Below are 20,701 nucleotides of genomic sequence, written 5' to 3' on the forward strand. Positions count from 1 at the left end.
AAAAGTGTGTTGCAGAGCATGTGGAGCACAAGATGAATGCAGAAGGATTTGCTCTGTGGTGTGCTCAGGCTAAGCAAATACGCAGGCAGTCTTATTTTGCTGACAACCTTGCTGTTGAGACATCCAATTTTAAAGAATCTTTCTAATAGATGAGCCAGGGTGTCCAATCTTTCTCAATTATATGGGAAAACCAGAAATCATCCAGAAGGCTTCCAAACCAGAAAAAGTATCTGTTATGTACAGAAGAAGAGGATCTGTGGCAGAAGACTCTTGTATCGCAGTCTCTGCAAACTAGTAGTCCTAGGAGTGAGTACCTCTGCCATGTTTTTTTTATATGAAAATAATTTTCCCCTTCAAAGGTGAAGACACAGAGTGAAGTAGTGCTGGCCTTGCAAAATTCAAAGGAAGGTTTACTGAACCGGGTCTGAATCTTGTTGCATGGCCAACTCCTGGAGTCAACAGAAGGGTCACCGCTCTCCCTGATGTTAGATTGCAAGCTCTAGCAAAGTTGGCAGTGTTGACACCAATAAACTGAAAGGCACCCTCCCCCTCTTCCCCTCATGTTTCTCTCTCTCTCTTTTTGTCCACCTAACACTGCTGTCTCTTGCCTTGCCCTAGAGCTGTGAACCTTCCATCCTCTTGGTTTTCATCCTACTGCTTGCATGTATGATAGCCATACCTCAACGTAAAGCAATGTTGATAGGAAATATCTTCTCTTGGAACATGCTTAGAAATATAGACTTGGTTGGAACGACTGAGCTAGTGAGCTCATGTATTGCTGAAATGCAGCTGAGGAGGGAAGCACGTAGGAAGCCAAGAGCGTGCAGGGCTCCAAAACTGAAGCTGTTCCTCTTCTCGAACCAAGGCGCTTGAACTTTGTTCTTTCAACTGCCTGGGATTATTTCTGTTGTTAAACTAGTGAGTGGAGTCAGGCTGTGTAATAACTGGGACGAAGGCCTAATCCCTCTCCAGGGCAACCAGATGGTTCAGAAATTAAGGAATTCTGGCAGTTGGATACTGGTTGTGCGACAAAAGCATTAATGCTAGTTTGTGCAATGATGCCAGTATGTGGTGCCAGTCTGGAGAGGTTTTAGAAAGTGTACCAAATAAGAGACACAAGTTTGCATGTTATGAGATGGAAGTCACCTGAGTCCTCTAGAGGATTATACTATGGCATAGGTTTGCCATGATACGGCAGTTTCTTTGACTACATCAAGCTCGTTCAGAAAAGCAGCTGTCGTGAAAACATGAATGACAGAACTAATGGTTAGGTAATATGTCTGAAAATCTTTTTCAAATACCAGATTTCTTTGAAGCTTGTCCAGAATTACTCGGAAAATACTTCTGCCTTTTATGCTAGACAGTGTAGAACCATGTCAAGTTTATATGTAAATGTCAAACAAATAAAGATGGCTTTGAAAGAATTTGAATATGGAAGAGCAGGATATTTAACTGTAAATAGAAGGATTAGGGAAATGTCTTCATGGGCAACAAAACGAATCCATATTTGTGTTGCAGCTTCATGTCAAATACAGCAATTCAATGGTAATACTTGGATAGGCTTTTAATAGTACTCAGTGCATACTTAATTATAAATAGCAAAGTTATATGGCAATGAATTGTCGTCTTGGAGATACTGAAGAAATCTAAGTATGTTTGCTTTTAATCTCTGTATTTACCTTTAATGCATTTTGATATTTAAAATAACCCCAAACTTCTAACATCCCTCAACACCAGTTGCAGCATTGTTCTCTTCTGTGCTTGGGTTTTTCTTCATGATTTTCCCTTATTTCATGCTTGTATTTGAATTCTGTGGGATATAGCGTATTAATTTCCTTGCAGTACAAGCTATAGAAACATTTGAACTGCACAACGATGGGCAATCTGCAAAGTATTGTCGTGGTTTTAAGTTGTTTGAAGTTTTCTTCCCATGAGTTGAACAATTTTTAGTTTTCAGGAAAGTTTGTATCCTTATTTCTTTCTATCCAAGTATGACTACACATGATATCTAGGAAAGCTGTTTTATAATTCAGAATCGGTTTAAAATGAAGAGCTGTGTTTTCATTTCATGCCTGAAATTACCTTGAGATACCTTTTGCATACCTGCTGCTTTTGAACTTCAGCATCGTGGTCTGGAGCAGGTGGTAACATTATCTGTTCGTCACTTTACTTACTTTTATTCTCGTTTCAGGAATACAGTTGTTTGGATTTTGGGAAGAGATGGACAACGTTATTTCAGATTCTGAATTGATGTCCAGTATTCCCTACTCATCTGCAGTACCAGGACTGATACAGTATCTTCAGAGCATCACCAAACTTGTGATAGCAGTGCTGTCGGTGACTGCAGGTCCTGACGTCCAGAGCAGCAGTTCACCTGCTGCAGAGAAAATAGCCAAGCCATCATTGTCAATAGTTCATCTCCTTCACTGCGAGTTTCATGAAGTTCGACTGCTTGCGTTGGAAGCAGTACTGCTCTGGTTGAGGCAAAGAAATTCCAAGCAGATTGCAGAAGGAGGAGGAGGTGTATTGTGTTTACTCACTGATTTGGAAGGCACTCTTCTTACAATGGCTGTGAAGGAAAAGAATCTCCAGTGTTTTTGCAAGGTAGGAGGGTCCTATTTTATTGACATTTGATAGGTTTTCAGTAAATTCTTAATTTTAAAAAATGTATTTCAAATGTGCATGATATTTTTTAAATAGTACATGAGTGGTTTTGTTGTTCTTTTAATACTTTAATAATACTGAATAGGATTCAGGTACAGATGTTCTTGCATAAAAGCAAGAACTTCCTAACTTCCTCTTTCCTCTCTTAGCACTGTCAAGAGGGAACCTTTGTGTTCTTGGAGTGGGGGTTAAGTCAGTGTTTTATTGATCTCAAATGTACATATTCATGCTGAGATTGTTTGTAAATTCTTTGTTTGTGAATTGTGTGTGCAGGTGCTGGAAATTCTTTATAACATGGATCTCAGAAATATGCTTCCAAAGACTGAACATTCTATAAAAATGAATCCACGTGAGCTCTTAACTTGGAGTTTAAACATTGTAGATCTCTCTAACAGGTATGGTCTGTCATGCACGTTAAATTACTAATATTTTAAAAACTTTAGATGTTGAAGCGTTAATTTACCGAGTTTGGACTGTCAGTAGATTTAAAAATCCATGTTTCAGAAAAGTGAATAAAGAGAGGTCTTGATGAGAATTTTTCCGAGAAGTTAGACATAGATCTGAATTATTAAACAGGTTCTCAAGTCATACTGACAAGCACCCTGTAAATGTCCAGTAATACAGTTCCTGAAATAAGAAGTTACTCCAGCTGTCAGACTATGGCCACTGAGCATAGCTCTTCCTGAATGGTAATCAGGGAAACACCATAATGTGTAGAATTGATGATGCAAACATACACTCACTATGAATCTGCCATCCAGTCTATCCTGGTTTATCTGCGGACAGTCTATAGAAAGAGTGACAGATCTGATTTCACTTGTTGGATTGGCAGAATTGGTTAACCCTTATCCTTAGGGTTAGCACTCCTTAATCAGACTGTAGAGTCAGCAGAAAGCGCTGAAAATTTGGAGCCAGTTTGTAGTTCGTACTGCATTAGAAGCTCTGTCCATCCTTTTATAACAGAATGAACAAACAGGGTTTAAGTATCCAGGCTCTAAGGGCAAGACCATCATGTTTCTAATAGTCTCTTTTTTTTTAAGCCATATAAAGATTGCACCCCAGTGTTACCAACGTAGATGATGTATGGTATAGAGTGTAGATCAGCATTTTATAGCTGTGCGCATTTGCTGCTGATTTGCACTAAATTTTTCAAGTTTAAATGATGATGCGGAGTGTTTATTTCTGGAATGAAATAAGCTACTTGTGGTAACATAACACTGACTGGTGCTGGTAGAGGGAAATAGCTGAAATAGCAAACCTTACTGCTCAGGTGTTGCCATTCCTAGGGGTGAGACCAGCCCTTCAGGAGCCATGGTGCCAAGCGCCATGTCCTTAGACCCTGCTGGGCAGTATGGAGGATCTGGAGCCGACGGTGTATTCCACACTGGTAACATTTCTAGCAGCTATAGAAGAGAGATTCTTGGAGCTTAACACCAGCTTGAAGAAATGTTTTTGTTTATCATTTATAATAATGTCTGGTTTCTTTACCTTGGCTTCCATTTTCAAGTGTGCTTTTCTATGGGAAGTATGCAGATAGAAAATAAACACAAGAGAGGTGGAAGTAAGAGCATATTTTATTTGCATATCAACTAAAACTAATTAACATCAAGATCTGTAATGTAAAAATTCCAAGTGCTCAGCTTGCAAAATACCCATTGGTGATAATCAGGAGTGATTAATAACTGGCTGGATTTTTTCTAGAGAAGAAATGATGGCAGAAATAACTGCTTTTTATGATATGTTCTTTACCTTGTTTTCTCAGCACTGAAGTTCAAAGCATAGCTCTCAAATTTGCCTCCAAGTTGGTTATCCATCTTTTGCAGAACCATCAGCAGGTAAGGGAAACGGAGCTGCTTAACAGTGTTGTAATTCTGGAGATTTTGGTGGTAGAAGGAACACGGCTTCTTTTACACAGAAGCCCCAAGCTTGTGTTTTCTTGTGTCATTGCACCTTTTCTGGTGTTATGTCTTCCTCTCTGAATATACTGCCATGTTCTGAAATGAAATGGCCATGAATATCATCTTGGTATATCCCTCTCAAAGTCATTTCAAGTTAAATACATACGAAGGACGTGGCCCTTTTTGAGTGAGTCCAGAGGAGGGCCATGAAGATGATCAGAGGACTGGAGCACCTCTCCTATGAGGACAGACTGAGAGAGTTGGGGTTGTTCAGCCTGGAGAAGAGAAGGCTCCAGGGAGACCTCATAGCTGCCTTCCAGTACCTGAAGGGGCTTACAGGAAAGCTGGAGAGGGACTGTTTACAAGGGCATGTAGTGATAGAATGAGGGGTAATGGCTTTAAACTAAAAGAGAGTGGATTTAGATTAGATATGAGGAAGGAATTCTTCACTGTGAGGGTGGTGAGGCACTGGAACAGGTTGCCCAGAGAAGCTGTGGATGCCCCATCCCTGGAAGTGTTTAAGGCCAGGTTGGATGGGGCTTTGGGCAGCATGGTCTAGTGGAGGGTGTCCCTGCCCATGGCAGGGGGGTTGGAACTAGATATCTTTAAGGTCCCTTCCAACCCAATCCATTCTATGATTCTATGAAATACTTAAGTAGATTTTTCTGATGGATTAATTTCAACTTCTGAGAGCATCCAAAACAGTCACTATAATGTGGAAAGAAAAATGCCTATAGTGTTTAACGCACGTACTGAATCCAGTCCATTTACTAAAGTGCAACTCTGTTGTGGTTTATAATTGCTGGGGAGCCAGGAGGAGAGCAGATCCGAGGGGAAGGCAAGAAGCTGCAGCAGTGGTTGGGTGCAGTTCACTTCCTTGCTGTGTGCAGTATGACTGTGCCAAGTCTCAGCCTAAAATCACTGTCTGATCTTGTTGTCTGCATGGAGTTTCTCATTGAATTTCCTCTTAAAATTTATTTTTATAACACTAGAGTAAATATAATAACCCTTTTAAAATTCAAAGCTCTGTGTTCTCTGTTCCTCTTTATAGACTGTTTAATTTAGATTTATAGCAGCACAAATTACTGGCTCAGATTTCTTTCGATTTTAAATTTTCAGTCTGTGGTGTCACATACGTATGTGTAGAGCCAGTGCTAAGGCAGCTTTTAGTGCTAGTTTTAAACTTTTTATTGTTTTCAAAGATAAAAAAAATACTTAATGGATATTTAAAAATAGACAAAATTCTCATGATGTGTTTTAAAATGAAGATTTTTTTTTTCCTACTGTAACTGGGTTTTTTTATAGAATGTGCAGCAGAATTGATTCATATTGTATGCTAATAATCTTGTCTCATTATATATAAAAAAGGAAGCCACAGGTTTGCACATAAGAATTAGACTCATAGAATGGTTTGGGTTGGAAGGGACCTCAAAGACCATCTAGTTCCAACCCCCCTGCCATGGGCAGGGACACCCTCCACTAGACCAGGCTGCCCAAAGCCCCATCCAGCCTGGCCTTGAACACTTCCAGGGATGGGGCATCCACAGCTTCTCTGGGCAACCTGTTCCAGTACCTCACCACTCCCACAGTAAAGAATTTCTTTCTAACATCTCATTGAAATCTACCCTCCTTCAGCTTAAGGCCATTCCCCCTTGTCCTGTCACTACACTCCCTGATAAACAGTCCCTCACCATCTTTCCTGTAGGCCCCTTCAGGTACTGGTAAGCCGCAATTAGATCTCCCTGGAGCCTTCTCTTCTCCAGGCTGAACAATCCCAACTCTCTCAGCCTGTCCTCATAGGAGAGGTGCTCCAGCCCTCTGATCAGCTCCATGGCCCTCCTCTGGACTGGCTCCAACAGCTCCATGTCTCTCCTGTACTGGGGCCCCCAGAGCTGGACGCAGTACTCCAGGTGGGGTCTCACCAGAGCGGAGTAGAGGGGCAGGATCACCTCCCTCGACCTGCTGGTCACACTTCTTTTGATGCAGCCCAGGACACGGTTGGCTTTCTGGGCTGCAAGCGCACACTGCCGGCTCATGTTGAGCTTCTCATCAATCAGTACCCCCAAGTCCTTCTCCTCGGGGCTGCTTTCAATCCACTCCCCGCCCAGCCTGTAGTTGTGCTTGGGATTGCACCGACCCACGTACAGGACTTTGCACTTGGCCTTGTTGAACTTCATGCGGTTCACACGGGCCCACCTCCCCAGCCTGTCAAGGTCCCTCTGGATGGCATCATGAATTAGCAACATGAATTATGATGTTAAGTCTTTTTTGTTTAAGAAAGGCAAAATGCAAGGACTTCAAGCTATAAACATTAAAATAAGCATATAAACCTGGTTTCAGAAATAGATGTGGAACATGTTATTGCTCTGAAGTTCTGTATTCATTTACAAAAAGGAATTAATGAAAAATGCTGTAACAATCTTAACTGCAGTAATGCTAAAACAACTTCATCTAATCATGTAAATCATCAGAGTGCTTTCTGCTTTTCTTTTTTTCTTTTTTCCTTTTTTTTTTTTGTAAAAGCAAGTATGTCAGTTTTCCATCCAAATGATTTCTTTGGGCTTGCATTCACTATTTGCATCTGTAGAAGGGATTGTTTCTCTTCCATAAGGTAAAAGTCAAATTCTGTCTTTCTAGATAGCCCATGTGTCTGCTCAAAATTTGAGTAATTGTAACACCTTGGGGGAATAATTTTATTTTTTTTTAACCTGTTACAGAATCAGTAGGAAATGCTCTGGCTGTATCCCTTTGTGCAGTGTAGGTACATGGCCATGTATCACACAGAATGAGGCAGAGTATGACTGATGTCTCATTTATCCCTCAGTGAGTCCTGCGCTTCTCTGCGCCTTAACTTAACTGACCTTTTCATTGGTACTTTTGTGGATGTGTCTGGCCCATGTACTTACATTAAAGTATTACAATTAATTAAAAATTAAAATTCAAAATAAGTAAAAAAAGGAAAGAAAGGAGGAAAAAAAAAATTAGGTGCACATACCTCAAGTGTCTCCAGGTCAAGCTGCTGCTGGTTTTCCTGTTCTCCTGTGCATGAGGTCCCAGTCTGTTTGGGTGAGGGTTTTTTTCCTCTGGAGCTTCCTTCTAATTGCCATAGCGCACACTTGCTTGTGGCTGTGCCTGGATGCCACCTCCTGCAGTTTGTATGGTCTGTTAACTAACTTGCACTTGAGGTTCCTGCAGCTTGACTGACCCGCTGCCCTCCTGAGAGTGGCATTTGCAGGGGATCCCAGCTCTTTCTTGGTCCCGTATGGAAGTCAGGACTTTCTCTTCCCAGTTATGGCCCAGCTTGTCCCAGTGGAGGTCAGAGTTGACAAGTCTTGGAAGTGCTATTTGAGTTACGGGCAAAATGCACGGTTTTTCTTTCCATTAAAAATCTAGTAGCCATCACTACGCAGTGCAAAGAGTCGAAGCTTTGTCCCATTGTTACTGAGAAGTAGTTTTCCTAGCATATGTCTGAGAACTAAATGTTTTCCAAAAGATGGCAACTGGATTTTATTGGAAACAGGAAATTTCTCTTCCCTGTTCTTCTTTCTAATTCTTCATGTTTTAGGACAGCGAGCTTTGCTGTGTATCAGCCAACATGGAGATTCCTTCAGTGTTTTGAATGCACATACTATCAAAACCCAAGGTACTTCAGCAGTCTTATTAAAAAAAAATTTCGATCCCCAGCATCTGCAGAGGAGACAGATAGAGCTGCATTCACCCCTTTACCAAGCATTGTATCATTACCAAAGCCTAAGATTGATGCTATGGTTCATATGCTCTTAATTGTTCTTCCGGATATATGTATGTGTCTAGATGTAGGATGCTTCTGAGAACTGCTGCTCTTTGTTATCATCCAGTATATTTGTCTTTGGCTTGCATGTTTAGAAGAACTGAGGACACAAAGATATGCTTTGACTTGTGTGGTCATTGGTGAGTGTGGTGTGAAGGGACAGAGCGAGAGAATTGCCTATGAATACTGCTCTGACTGAAAGAAAATCTCCCATCTTAACTGTCTGTGACATAGTGAGGCCATTTTTGAATGGAGATCTGGGATTCACCACCTTGGAAAAACGCCTGCATTTACTGATGAGTAGCGTCCTTTTGGCAGACCATAGTTTAATGAGTTGGTGAGCAGTAACGTCAGATTGTACAGCATACTTCTCACCTGTTCTCTACCTTCAGATTTCAGAAGAAGTCATGAATAAGTGGGTTCAACTGATAGTTTATTTTTGTGGAGATGAGCAACAGACAGAGATGCTGTTAGCAGCTGCTGAAGTTCTTAAAAGTATAACAACATTTCTTCTGATCAATGAAAAGCTCATTCTTGGTGAGTAGTTTGAACATTAATTTTCTGGATCTTTTTAGATGAAACCCATTAAGACATGACTTAAAATGTATTGTACGCATAAATATTTACACGCAGTCAAAACATAATTACATCAAATAGGGCATTTTGAAAATTTCAATTGGATTTAATGTACTAAACAGACTTATTTAAATTCTGGTACAAAAAGCACATGTGCAGAGCTTCTTGCAATAACTCTGCAGAAGGGGGGCATGAGCTGCTGTTGTGTCTCCAGGCCACTGTACGTTGCTGTACAGATTTACTGCCTTGCAATTGCTCTCTGACTTGGATCTTTCTGAAGTATTCTATTGGACATGCTTTTGGTTTAACACTGTGAGTGTACCAAAGCTGTGCTGGCTGAATGTTGAAATTAAAGAGCTCAGTCTAGAAATGAGGGATGTGTTCTACTATGAGAATGATTAATAATTGGGTCACATTATACCTCCCAGATATAATAATTTTTAAGTTAACATTAGACTGTTGCTTTAGAAAACCAACCAACAAACAAAAAAACCTACACAGCCTAATTCAACAATACACTACTGACTGAGAGGCAAAGCTGTGTGGAATTTTCTGATCTGTTGTGCAGAAGACATTGGGTTTTTTCTTCTAGCCTTTTTTTTTTTTTTCTTCTCCTTCCGCTGCCTTTGGTGAACAGTGAGTAATGGGATTTTGTGACTAAAGGGCCAGGAGATATGCAAAAATAGGTAGTGATAGATGATAAAGAAATTTTGCATCCTGAACAAGACAGCCAGCTTTAAGTACTTAGTTTCTGTGATATTTTATTCCAATGTAGTTACATAAATGTTTTTAGTTTGAGTAGCTTAAGTCCTCTTATATGGACTGGACACAAATTTTTGTTAGACAAGAAGAATAGTAGTATTTCTTAAACTGTAGATAGTGATGTTTTTAAAAAGTCAGCTATTTATTTTGAGATGTCTTTTAAGAGGTATTGGTAACATTTAACAGAGCTAAATCTGTTTGTTGCATGAGGTAGACATTGTATTATTACATGTTCATAGAATTGACTCTGGAAATCTTGACCTCTGCCATCTACGTAAAGCTCTTAGTAGGACAGACATTACCATTTTATATCAAATGAAGACAGGGGAGGTATTGGAGTGAAAAACTCCCAAATGCTGTGCTTCTCGTCTGTCACCATTTGGATCCGGTCCGTAGCTGATGGAGAGCAGAGTTTCCTCTTTGATCTTGTCAGAACAGTTGCTGGTTTCCATGCTTTCCAATCAGGCAGATGGGAAGGCCTGAAACAAAAACTAGCAGCAGTTTGTATCCTGCTTAAAATTTTAACAAAACAAAGCAAAGTAACAAACCAAACCGAATCACAACAGAAAACTCCCCAGGGCCTCAGTGGGCAAACTATTTGAACCTATTCCTTGCTCTGAAAATTGGGTCTGGGGAAGAAAAATGCAGTACTGACCCTCCATGCTACCTAGAATTGTCAGTCTGGGCTTCTTCACAACTGTGAAATTGTCAAGTACTGCACTGAGAAGTTTAGCAAATCAAGGGCATAATCTGGTGTTTAGCTGCAGTGCTATAACCCCAGAATCATTCCCTTAAAGTTAAAGGGGTTATGCACATATGAACAGCTTTGACTTTTATGCCTTGTTCTGCATCAGAGGGTTCAGAAAAAGTCTTTCTGGAAAATGCATTTGCAGTCTTCCATCTCTCCTGGAGGTATGGTAGAAACTTGTCTAGGTGGGAAAGCTGACCATTGTGTCTAGAAGGGAGTAATTATTCTGTCCTGGTTGTGCCACTATAACGTATTTGGGCGTATCAAGCTAGAAAAAGGCAACTTCTTTCTGAAATAATTATACTCCATGCTATTCCCACATGGGGAAGTTATATGAAATACAGGAATGCTGATTCTGCCTGTGTAGTAAGGCCTCAAGCGATTAATTTTGGCCAAGCAGTGAAATACAATGAATTGTCTGGCTAGCCTTGCATACAAATCTCTGATAGGCCTGTTGATAACATGCTTGAAGAAAACCAGCACAGCTATGAAGCGCCAACTCCATTGTTCTCTGTGATCACCAGAAAGTAACATCTAACAGCTGGCTCCCTCTAAAAGAGACCTTCCAGGGGATTCCTTTAATGAGGATGTTCAATGAGAGCTGAAAAAGCAGCTGAAAAGTGTCCCAGCAAACCTATGAGCACAGCCCTGTGACTTCAGCTCGTCATCCTTAGTGTACTAGTAAATGGCACAAGGGTTTGCAAGTGGAGTGTGGCTTGTGAGATGTGCTGCTGAGGTGGTACGTGGAGTCTGCCTGTTTCGGCAGATGAACACCTCCCTCTTGGCAGTTATCTCTGATTAGTCTTAACTGTGTGCAGGTAATTACCCCATGGATTAAACCTGGCTTGCTTCCAACAGAGAGTGGGTATAAGGGTGGCAGGGCATGTTGGTGAGTGGTGGGGTGGGTATGGGAGAAGTAGGGGATGGGTAGATCCCTGGGAGGTGGGATAATTTTCTGTTTCCTGCAGGGAATGGCATTTGTGGCCAGCACTGCTGGAGCATCTGAACAAAACCTGGTTTGGCAGCCCTTGCTCCTGGCAGTTTGCAACAGCAAATCCCTGATCACAGTGTGTTGGTTGATCTCCAGTGGCAAAATTTTGCAGTTGCCACATAGGAATTCTGCACTCCTAGAAATGGTAGAAAATTCAGAGCACTAACGACTTAAAAGCTGAACCTGGATTGGGTGAGGTCCATTCTCTTATCTGTTGCCCCCTGTTTAAACCAAGCTGAGTCAACTGCCTAGATAAAGTTCACACATGCTGAAAACATTTTGATCATACTGCTGGTTGTCTTCCCAGTGGTTTGCCAATGCATTTCTCCTGCTCATGTTTCAGTGTTTCACTGCATTTGTTGTGTTTAGGTGTGGAAACAGAGCTCTGTAACTTCTTCGAATGCATGTAAGAAATAGAATTCTAATTTTTCTCCATAAATAAATATAGGACTGTCCGATACCCTTGCTATGTGGAAATGTGTGGTTCTGCTGCTGCAGAATGAAGATTTGGTAGTAAGGGATGCTGCTGCTGAGGTTATACAAGTGGCACAATCTGAAAGAAGGAGCAGTAAAGGAACAGGTATGTTAACTTGTCTTTTAAATATTATTGGATACTTGGGAGACAAAAGTATTTCTTTTCTCATCACAAACTTCAAGTTATGATGTTTGACACCCACCATGGTTTATTATTTTGCTTTTACTGTTTTTGGTATAATATGCAAATGGTTACATGGGTATGTAAAAAAGACAACAGCGGTATTCAGCTTTATGGCTCTTGCTGTGATGAGTCAACTATCATATAATTTCACATTTTGAAAGTTCTGTAATACCAACTTCAGTCTAATATAATGCAGTGGAAGACAGTCTTGGAATCCCAGGTCATGATGACAGCCTGATCACAGAGAGATAGAGTCATTATTAGACCTTGAAATTGATTTAGATCCAGATCAGCAAAGACAATTCTCAGCATACCCACAATGTGCTTTCAAGGATGTGGGCCTTTTTGTCTGCATGTCCTAGTTTACTCAATCCTATTAATTTTAAAATAGCCACAAAACTTGAGTAGGCTTAAGTAATTCATGTGCTTCACTTGAGAGTCTTTGCTGACGCATTCTTCAGTATGTTGTGAACAAACTAGAATTTGCTACCAAGCTCATCTCTCTCTGGTGGTCCCTGCTGGTCTGTGCTACCCAGTAACACTGTACCAACTTATCTGCAGTCAGTTCAAAGTAGTCGGCCATCTCCATGTGAACTTCTGCTAGGCAGGAAGTAAAGCAGCTCTGTGGTTTTAAAAAAAATAAAATAAGAAAAGGCAGTAAAAATGTATATTTGCCACCACTGTAGACTGAAGTAGCCAGGGATGCGCTCGTGTGGGAGATGTTTTTGAGCTGGCTCTGTTCAGGCACAGTGCTATGGGGTAGGAGAAGGTAAAAGGACGGATGTGTTACAGATGGTTTTCATCTTCCTGTTAAATCCCGCAGCTCTGATTCCAGCACTCTCATCACAGCTCTGGCAATTTATCTAGGCTCAGCTACAGTTCTCTGACTATCACGAGGCTCTGCATGTGTGTGCCTCAGGTCCCTGACACTGGCCTTTGGGGGCATCCTCAAATGTCTCAAGATGGTACTCTCTCTGGAAATAATACAATGCTGGATTTTCTCCCTGGCTCCTTGTATCCGGCTCCTTGTATCTTCTCCCTTCTTCCTTGTTGTATCCCTGTGCCAAGAGATATTGCCCTGTAACTGGATTAGGGCTCTGTCCTACTAATTCATACTAAAGTCACATCAGTGCTTGCTGTTATAACTTACCACTTTGTAAAGCAGAAGTGGCCATAATTGAGGAAATAACATCATAATTGTTTTTTATTTACTGTGTTCCTAATTAGGATAGGGACTCCCTCCCCAAACTTACGTTAACCCCTTAGTTATATTTCGTTGTGCCTTCCTGTTCTTTCTCTTAAACTGCTTTTAATGAAATCAGTGTCTTTCATCTGTGATTAGCAAAAACCACTGCTTTTGAAATGATAGAATCCAGTTTCTTTCTGCCTCTATTTTACATTATTATTGTTGCTTCCTGCACTTTCTTTTTCCCCCACTAAACTCCTTTCACTTTTTGTGCTTTGCATTCTAGCTTTTTGCCAAGCAGAGCAAGGAGTTTTGCCCCAGTGGCTTGTGTACAACCAGATTAAAATAAGCTTACCTTTGGAATGCTGTTTGTTACTTCCATTTACCCCCTTTCTTTTTGTGTGCACATAAGAGTATGCAGTATCTTTGGGTCTGGGGTTTAGGTGTTTCATGGATCATCAGTATTCTGTCCTGGCACTTTTTAAATTATGTTCAAATATCTACTCATTTTTTCTCAGTTTTCATGCCATTAAAGTCTGCTCTTTCATCACAGCACTGATTTTAAAAGGTATAAGCTGATACACTGAAATTCACTAGAAGCCATAAACCAGCTCTCTTTAAACGTTTTATTTGATAACAAATTGCTGGGTATCTTACATTGACTGACTTTTCATTTCCATAATAGGATGACAAATAAGTAAAACTGCCTAGGAGTTTTATCATGAAATCAGAAAGAAAGATGACTCAAGAGTTCAGAAAAAGGAATGGATGTTTAGAAATCCATTTTCATACGTTCTGTAATTGTTTCAGTTTTATTTCATTGCCATTACCGCTAGCTAACAAGAGAGAGTAAAGAGACTGTTATAATTTCGGCTTCATTTGTGCATCAAAAATTTTTACATCCTAGTTGTCATTGTATTTCCAGAAATACTGCCCTGTAGAAGGAGGTTATGGATGTGTTTCACCTTTTACTGCTGTTAATTTGCTGTACACAGAGTGGGAATGCAGCTCTCAAAATCCAAGCACTGGACTTGCCAGAAATTTTGGCACTAGCATCGTTATGCCCACTCTTCACAAACTCTCACTCTCGCTGTGTACACAGCTCGTAAGGTAGTAGGCTGTAGCTGCCTACAGAAGAACTGTTGCCAGCTTAGGGAATCAACACTTTAAGTATTCCATTTATGTGTGAGATCCAAAGGATCCCCTGATTATAGCCTGACAACTGCCCCTGCCCTTCGTGCGTGATACAAGCTGGCATCTGGTTTTCCTGTGAGCGTGAGAGGGTGTATACGTGTGTCTAACAGCTGGACCGAGACTGAATTTGTATTCTGCATCAGCAGAGTAAGATGGGTGAAGTTGGACTGTTGTTAATAATAACAAAGTTATTCGCACAGATTGTTCGTATGGTTGTTACAGCCATTTTTCCTTTACGTACATGTTGCTGAATAACAGTACAAATGTGTAGCAGAATGATAGTGTCAAATAATAGGTATTTTCAGGTCATTTACAGACGGTGAATCTGGAGGCAAATCATCCAGTCTGTTAGCGTAGTTTCACTTCCAGTAACAGCTCCTATATTGTGTAAGTCTTTGAAATGTTTGTGAGCTCCTGGAAGAGAACAAGAACTTGGTTTCTTGTCCTCATAGCTTTTGGTGAGTACAACCCCCCCCAGTTTCCTCCAGTAACTAATCCGTGCAGCTTTGGATCACTCAAATGATGAGAGCAGTAACCTTGCAGAGTCTGAAATGCAGGGTAACAAACGGGATACAAGAACCCAGTGAAAATTCCAGCCTGCATTTTCGTTTGGAAGGAGAAAAGCTCAGCAGCCCAAATGCTGATATGGAACAGCAAGGCTCCTGTCCTCACTCTACCCTACCCTTACCCCTCCAAGAAAACCCCTACAGAACCTACTGGGTTTTATAGAAGGCGAGGACTTCCACTGTTACCAGTAAAGTTTTTTTTTTTAAAAAATTTCTTTTATTCATACAGAGAAGCTTGATTTAATTTTGTAATATTTGTAAAAGCTCATAATTAGGAGGGGAAGTTGGCTGACAGCAGTCATTCTCTGAGCAGAGCAGGTCAAACAGAATCCTGTTTCACTAGAAAGGAGAAAACCTTTTGTTTTCCATGCTAAAAATACCAACTTAGCAGGTAGTTACGGTTTTCCTAATAACTTGAACAATATAAACCCCATCTGTAACTCAAGGTATTGTATGTACACTTTGTTGTTGTTTCCTCATGCATTGAGGTGTAAACTTCTGGGGGATTGTTTTATTCCTTTTAGTATGAGGGAGGGTACAGGAAGTATTGTATTCAGTGTAAATGTAGAATAGCTGCTTTGAAATCTAATTAAATTAGTGACCCATGGCTGTGTAAAGTCTAGACCTATTCACAGCAGCATTTCTTATCCAAGAGGGTTACTCCTTACAAGAAAGGTGATCATTTAAGTCAGGGAAATAGGAGTTTGCTTTCTCTACTGATGGTTGCTTTACTGAATATCATGAAAAATTAAAGTAATTCAGTGCTAGAAAAAAATCCTGTATTCATTGGTGTCATTTTCCTCTCTGGCTTTTTTTTTATCTAGAGAAGTCTTACCTTAAGCAAAGTTATGAGCTTGTCAGTATTACAGAAGTTTGAATAAACTATTTTTTACTATTATAGCTAAGCCAGTTCAATTTTATAAAATTCTGTATTTAAAAATACCTTTAGTCAGCTTAACCTTTATGTTGGTAAAATACCAAATTAACCTTAAATGGGTTTAAGAGCATTTTTAGTGTTGTCAGCATTAGCACCGATTTAGCTGATATTTAAAATTGAGCTGAATCAAGCTTAGACGAGCAATTAGATTTGCGAACTTGAGTAAATCTTTTGAAAGTGCCTGAATGATTTAACAGCCTAAATATTCTTCTCAAATATAATTTAGGCCTTCAGGATCCTTTTGCTACGTTGATTGTGAAACAGCAGTATAGCGTAGAGATGAGCAAGTTAGCCCGGAGCTGGGTGGCTGCAGCAGAGCGTTGTTCGGCACAGGCTAGATCAATGGCCCACTCTTGAGCACCACCGGCAGTAGATGTGTTGTAAGCGCCTTTGAAAATTGGTCCGATGTTGTTGTTGTTACTTCCCTTAGTTCTTGAGTAATTCTGAGGATAGGATTTGGGCTATAAATGATGTAGTCATTTTTGAACATATTGCTGATTAAATCCGCTGGCCAAAAGTTCAGATACATTAATCCTTTTCCTTCTGTTCCCGTTTCACACGCTTAAGAAATAAGCAATAGCTGATACTCCTGTGCCAGGAGTTTCTGAACAAAAGGCAGTGCAAAGCTCTCTGTTCTTCTCTTGATGGTTGTTCCTTTCCTGAGAGATTCTACTTTTTATCTTCAGAAAATATAATCACTGAAAATGACCAATGTCTTATTTTTTGATTCACCAGCAAAAAACCATTATTAGCTGGCTGGTTTAAAGAAGCTGGCTCCCCCTTCTGAAGGGCATCCTCTTGGGAAGGGAGCAGCACTGTTCTACAGGGCAGATTGGGCTGAGATTCTTGTGGAAGTCTTCATTGCTGGGTATCGACCTGTGGTTTAGTGGCCCATAGTATCTCAGCCCTATCTTTCTGTATCGGACTAAATGTGAGTAAAGAGAGGAGTTAAAATGTGCTGCTTGGGGAGGAAAGAAAAAATATTATTTCATTAGATGAAAGAACTGAAACATTTTCAAGGTGACTTTGACTTCCTTTCTAGGCTGTAGCATTTGACTGCATAGAACCTTTCTCTTTGCGAACCATGCTGTCTCCTTGGCATGAAGAAAAGCAAAGCTGCTTGTTTCTTGTACCTCTATTTTTTTTTTCCCCCACAGATCATGAATATAGAAGGTAAATTCAAAATAAACTTCTTCATTAATCTGGAGTAGGTGTCTGTTATCATGAAGGTGTGTGCAAGAAGGCTTATTTGCATGGGAATTTTGTGGTGGCGGTGGTGTAGATAAGCCTTAGCAGAGTTAGGAAAGGAGAAGTTAAGATCAGACTAATGATAATAACGTTTGAAAGGGACAAGGAGAGAAGAAATCCTGCTCAGATTTATGTTTCGTGTTCCTATCCTCTAAAAATCTTCCTCAGTGAACCTAAAGCTGTGCAGAAGTTTTCATACATATGTGCCCTAAGATCTAGTAAATCACTTGAGTGAGAGATAAGAGATAACATGGTCTGTGTGATGTTAACGCCGCAGAATGGTCTGGCATTCATCATCAACACCGCAGGTGATATCAGCAAATCATGGGTGACTGGCATGATCCCACAACTTGTACCCCAAATGTCCTTTAGGACTGATCCATGAAGTATTTCAGGACAAGTGACTCAGATTTAATCTGCTCCGGTTGGTAGTGAAACAGCTAAGAGCTGGGCAAACCTAAAACGCTAAAAATACCGTTGTCATTGGTAGCTGTCAGCTGCACGATAAGAGCACCCTACATATTGCACAGGAAACAGTAAAGAAAGATACTTTATTTTAATTGTTGCCTCAAGTGCTTGTTGGCATTTGAAACTGTATTTTCAAACTGTTCCTTGAACTATGTGCAAACTTTGACCATAGCAAAAGGAGCTTTTCTCCCATGTGTTTACCGTTGGGTAAATGTGTTAAATAGGTTCCTTAAAGCCTCAGTTCATCAGCACGTTGAGTTAACCCTCCTCTCCCCAGACTGAACTGTTTCCTTACAAAGTGCTAAGCCCGTGCTGTGGGCACGGAGCGGGAGAGCAACAGGGGGTTAGAATCTGTGCGGCACTGCTGTCTGCAGTATGCAAGTTGTAAGTCGCCGCGTCTCTCTCTCTTGATGAAGCATGTAAAGGAGGGATGTTAACAAGATGTTCAGAACTCTCCTTTTCATATGACTAATTCATCCTCTTGCCAGACTTGGGGACAGATTCAGCATTTCTCGCTCTATTTCTGTGTTGGTGTAGCCTTCTAGTGAGGCAAATGGGAGGACCGTGGTGAATAAAACAAGTGTCAGGTTACTTTGATCCTGGACAAAGATTAATCTGTAGGGTTCAACTTTTCTCATGCACTGGATGACTTGCCCTGATGTTCAGGTTGGGCTAATAGACCTCTGAGGCCCCAAACAACTTCTTTAGTTGTGGGTCTTGAAACCAGTTCTGGCAGCTGCCTGGCTTTGAGAAGTAAGTGGTAATTACCTGAACATAAACTAGGGAACTGCATGCATGCAAACTGGCTTGAGGTTGCATTACCTGGAGTCTGTGGCAGGATCATAGGTGATAGATTTCCTTTTCTTGATTTCAGTCAGACTTGGGCATTTTCTTCTCTATTCCAAGATTTGAATTTCTTTTCTATTTAGAGATTTGATGGAGGGGTTACAAAAAGCATGAAGTCAGAACTTGTCTGCAGAAAGAGCTGTGCTGAAACTGCTGTCTGGAGCTCTTCCACTAGCCAGCCTGGAAACAGGGGTTGGTTGGTAGTGCTCTGGATGGTTACAGCTGCATTCAGAAGATTAAACATCTTCATTCTAGATACGTGACATCAACTGCTATGGTGTGGAAAGTTAAGAGCTTCCCACAATTGGATCAATTTCAGGTCCTTCCTGCTGCCCTGGGTAGGAAAAACCAGCAAATTGGAAAGAGCATTTAAAAACTACTTACTGCCATCCGTGATTTTCAAGCTACCTTGAGAGTCTCTTATAATTTTGGAATGTGTTGGTCAGAAAAATCTCCCAGTCAGATCTTGTGATGTGCCACGGGTTGCTTGGGAACGGTCCAGAAGTTCTCACAGCATCGTCTGGGTTGCTAATGGAAAACTGCTAATCGTGTTAGCCAGAATATATTTATGATCCTTGTATTGGGGACAAGTGGAAGGAAGGTTAATGAAATTTTTTTCTGGGATCAGCTCCAGGATTTTTTCTGCTTTGACAGTCATCTTGATATCTGCATTATGGTAACTAGATGTGCAGCTCACTAAAAAGAAATGGATTTCTAAGGGTGCTATGAAAGAGGAGTCTTTTGAATGTTCAGATTTAAATGAGAGGTAGCATTTATCCAAATGGCCTCTAAGCAGTGGAAAGCAGAAAAGGCGCATAGGCAAGACCTATCTAGGCAGAAGCAGAAGAGAGTGCGATAAAGATGCCATACAGTCAAAAGCAGAAAAAACTAACTGCAAGGCCGAGCTGCTTCTGTTGCAGAATGACATGATTTTCTACAAACAAAATGTATTTAAAAAAGATTGTGTGTGGAGTCTATGTAATAGCCTATGTTAAAAGCAATACTTCTTGCAGCGGAGAAGTGTAAAGTAGTGGCAGCAGTTTGCAGCATTATATTCAAACCTGGTGTTGGACTTCATATTCAGAGACGCTGTAGGGTGGTGACAGCTCTTTGATTACGTTAGATAAGGCACGCTGAGGACAGGAGGAAAGGTCAAACAGCTGCGTGCGTGTTCTGGGAATCCTCTGAAGCAGGTCCTAGTGAGGGAGGCAGTGAGTGTGCTGCTGAGAATTACTAGAGCACTGCATGGTGAAGAGCACTAGATGTTACTGAAAAGTACTGTAAACCATGGAAGGTAACATCACCGATAATGTACTTATGCTATCTGTAACTGTAGGATCATAAGTAGTACAGGGTTCACAGAGGAAAAGGACAACATTGTCCCGAAAATGTTGACTGTTCGGCCTTTTGCGTAAGGGACACTACCTCTGGCTGAAGCTGCTTTTCCCTTCCGTGCTTTTAATGGTGAATACTTCCTTATACACATGCACACAGTAGGATTTACGCAGGGAGACAAATGTGTAACAATGGCCATTTAAATCCTGGCAAACTAAATAGATGGTAAATACCAGTGCTAGTTGGTGACTACCTGATGACTACGGTGACCTTACATTTAAGAAGTTTGTTCCAGAAAGCAAAATGACACGTGGTAGAGATTATGAAATACTTACTGTGGCTAGAAGGTATAATTTGAGGTTTTTTACATCTGCTGTAATAGTTCTAAGAAGGTAACAATTACAGGTCAGTTGCAAGGATGAAAGAATTGAGGTCTGGGAGTGTAAATGAATTCATCTGGTCTCTCTGCTAGAATAAATTTAGGGCTCTTTCAGGTGCAGATTTGACCTGTAGCCTAGACGTATCATATTTTTATGCTAATAGGTATATTTTGGGTCTTTGCAATCCTGTTTCTTTTATATCTGACATTCTAGTTTTATAGCCTAAAAATATCTCCTATTGTTATGAAAACTTTGAGAAGGTCTGATTGGGAAGTAATCGAGGTCTTTTAGGTTACATTTGTAATATGATTGTTTCCTGGGTCAATGGTGGCTCTTGAATGTTTACCTGTCATCCCTAGGTACAGAGAAAAAGCTAGCTGACAAAGATAGAAAATGGGCTTAAATTTTTTTGTTCAGAAAACTCTTTGGGCTCAGGGACCCATCACTGCATATA

At 40.6% G+C, this 20,701-nt stretch overlaps 1 protein-coding gene across 9 annotated transcripts in view; it reads left to right on the forward strand.

Moving 5' to 3' along the window:
- Window positions 1–20,701, forward strand: part of THADA (THADA armadillo repeat containing) — a 167,381-nt gene that overhangs the window by 126,395 nt on the left and 20,285 nt on the right. For 6 of the 9 annotated variants that reach the window (XM_054819825.1, XM_054819822.1, XM_054819824.1 and 3 more), the window contains 5 exons: window positions 2,192–2,604; window positions 2,938–3,059; window positions 4,427–4,499; window positions 8,745–8,889; window positions 11,878–12,009. In XM_054819825.1, the coding sequence (XP_054675800.1) occupies window positions 2,192–2,604; window positions 2,938–3,059; window positions 4,427–4,499; window positions 8,745–8,889; window positions 11,878–12,009 (885 nt within the window). Of the gene's footprint in view, window positions 1–2,191; window positions 2,605–2,937; window positions 3,060–4,426; window positions 4,500–8,744; window positions 8,890–11,877; window positions 12,010–20,701 lie in introns of those variants that run through there. The other 3 variants (XR_008576303.1, XM_054819826.1, XM_054819829.1) reach the window with 3 other exon arrangements.

Source organism: Grus americana, chromosome 3 (genome assembly GCF_028858705.1).
Source record: "Grus americana isolate bGruAme1 chromosome 3, bGruAme1.mat, whole genome shotgun sequence".
Taxonomy (NCBI): Eukaryota; Metazoa; Chordata; class Aves; order Gruiformes; family Gruidae; genus Grus; species Grus americana.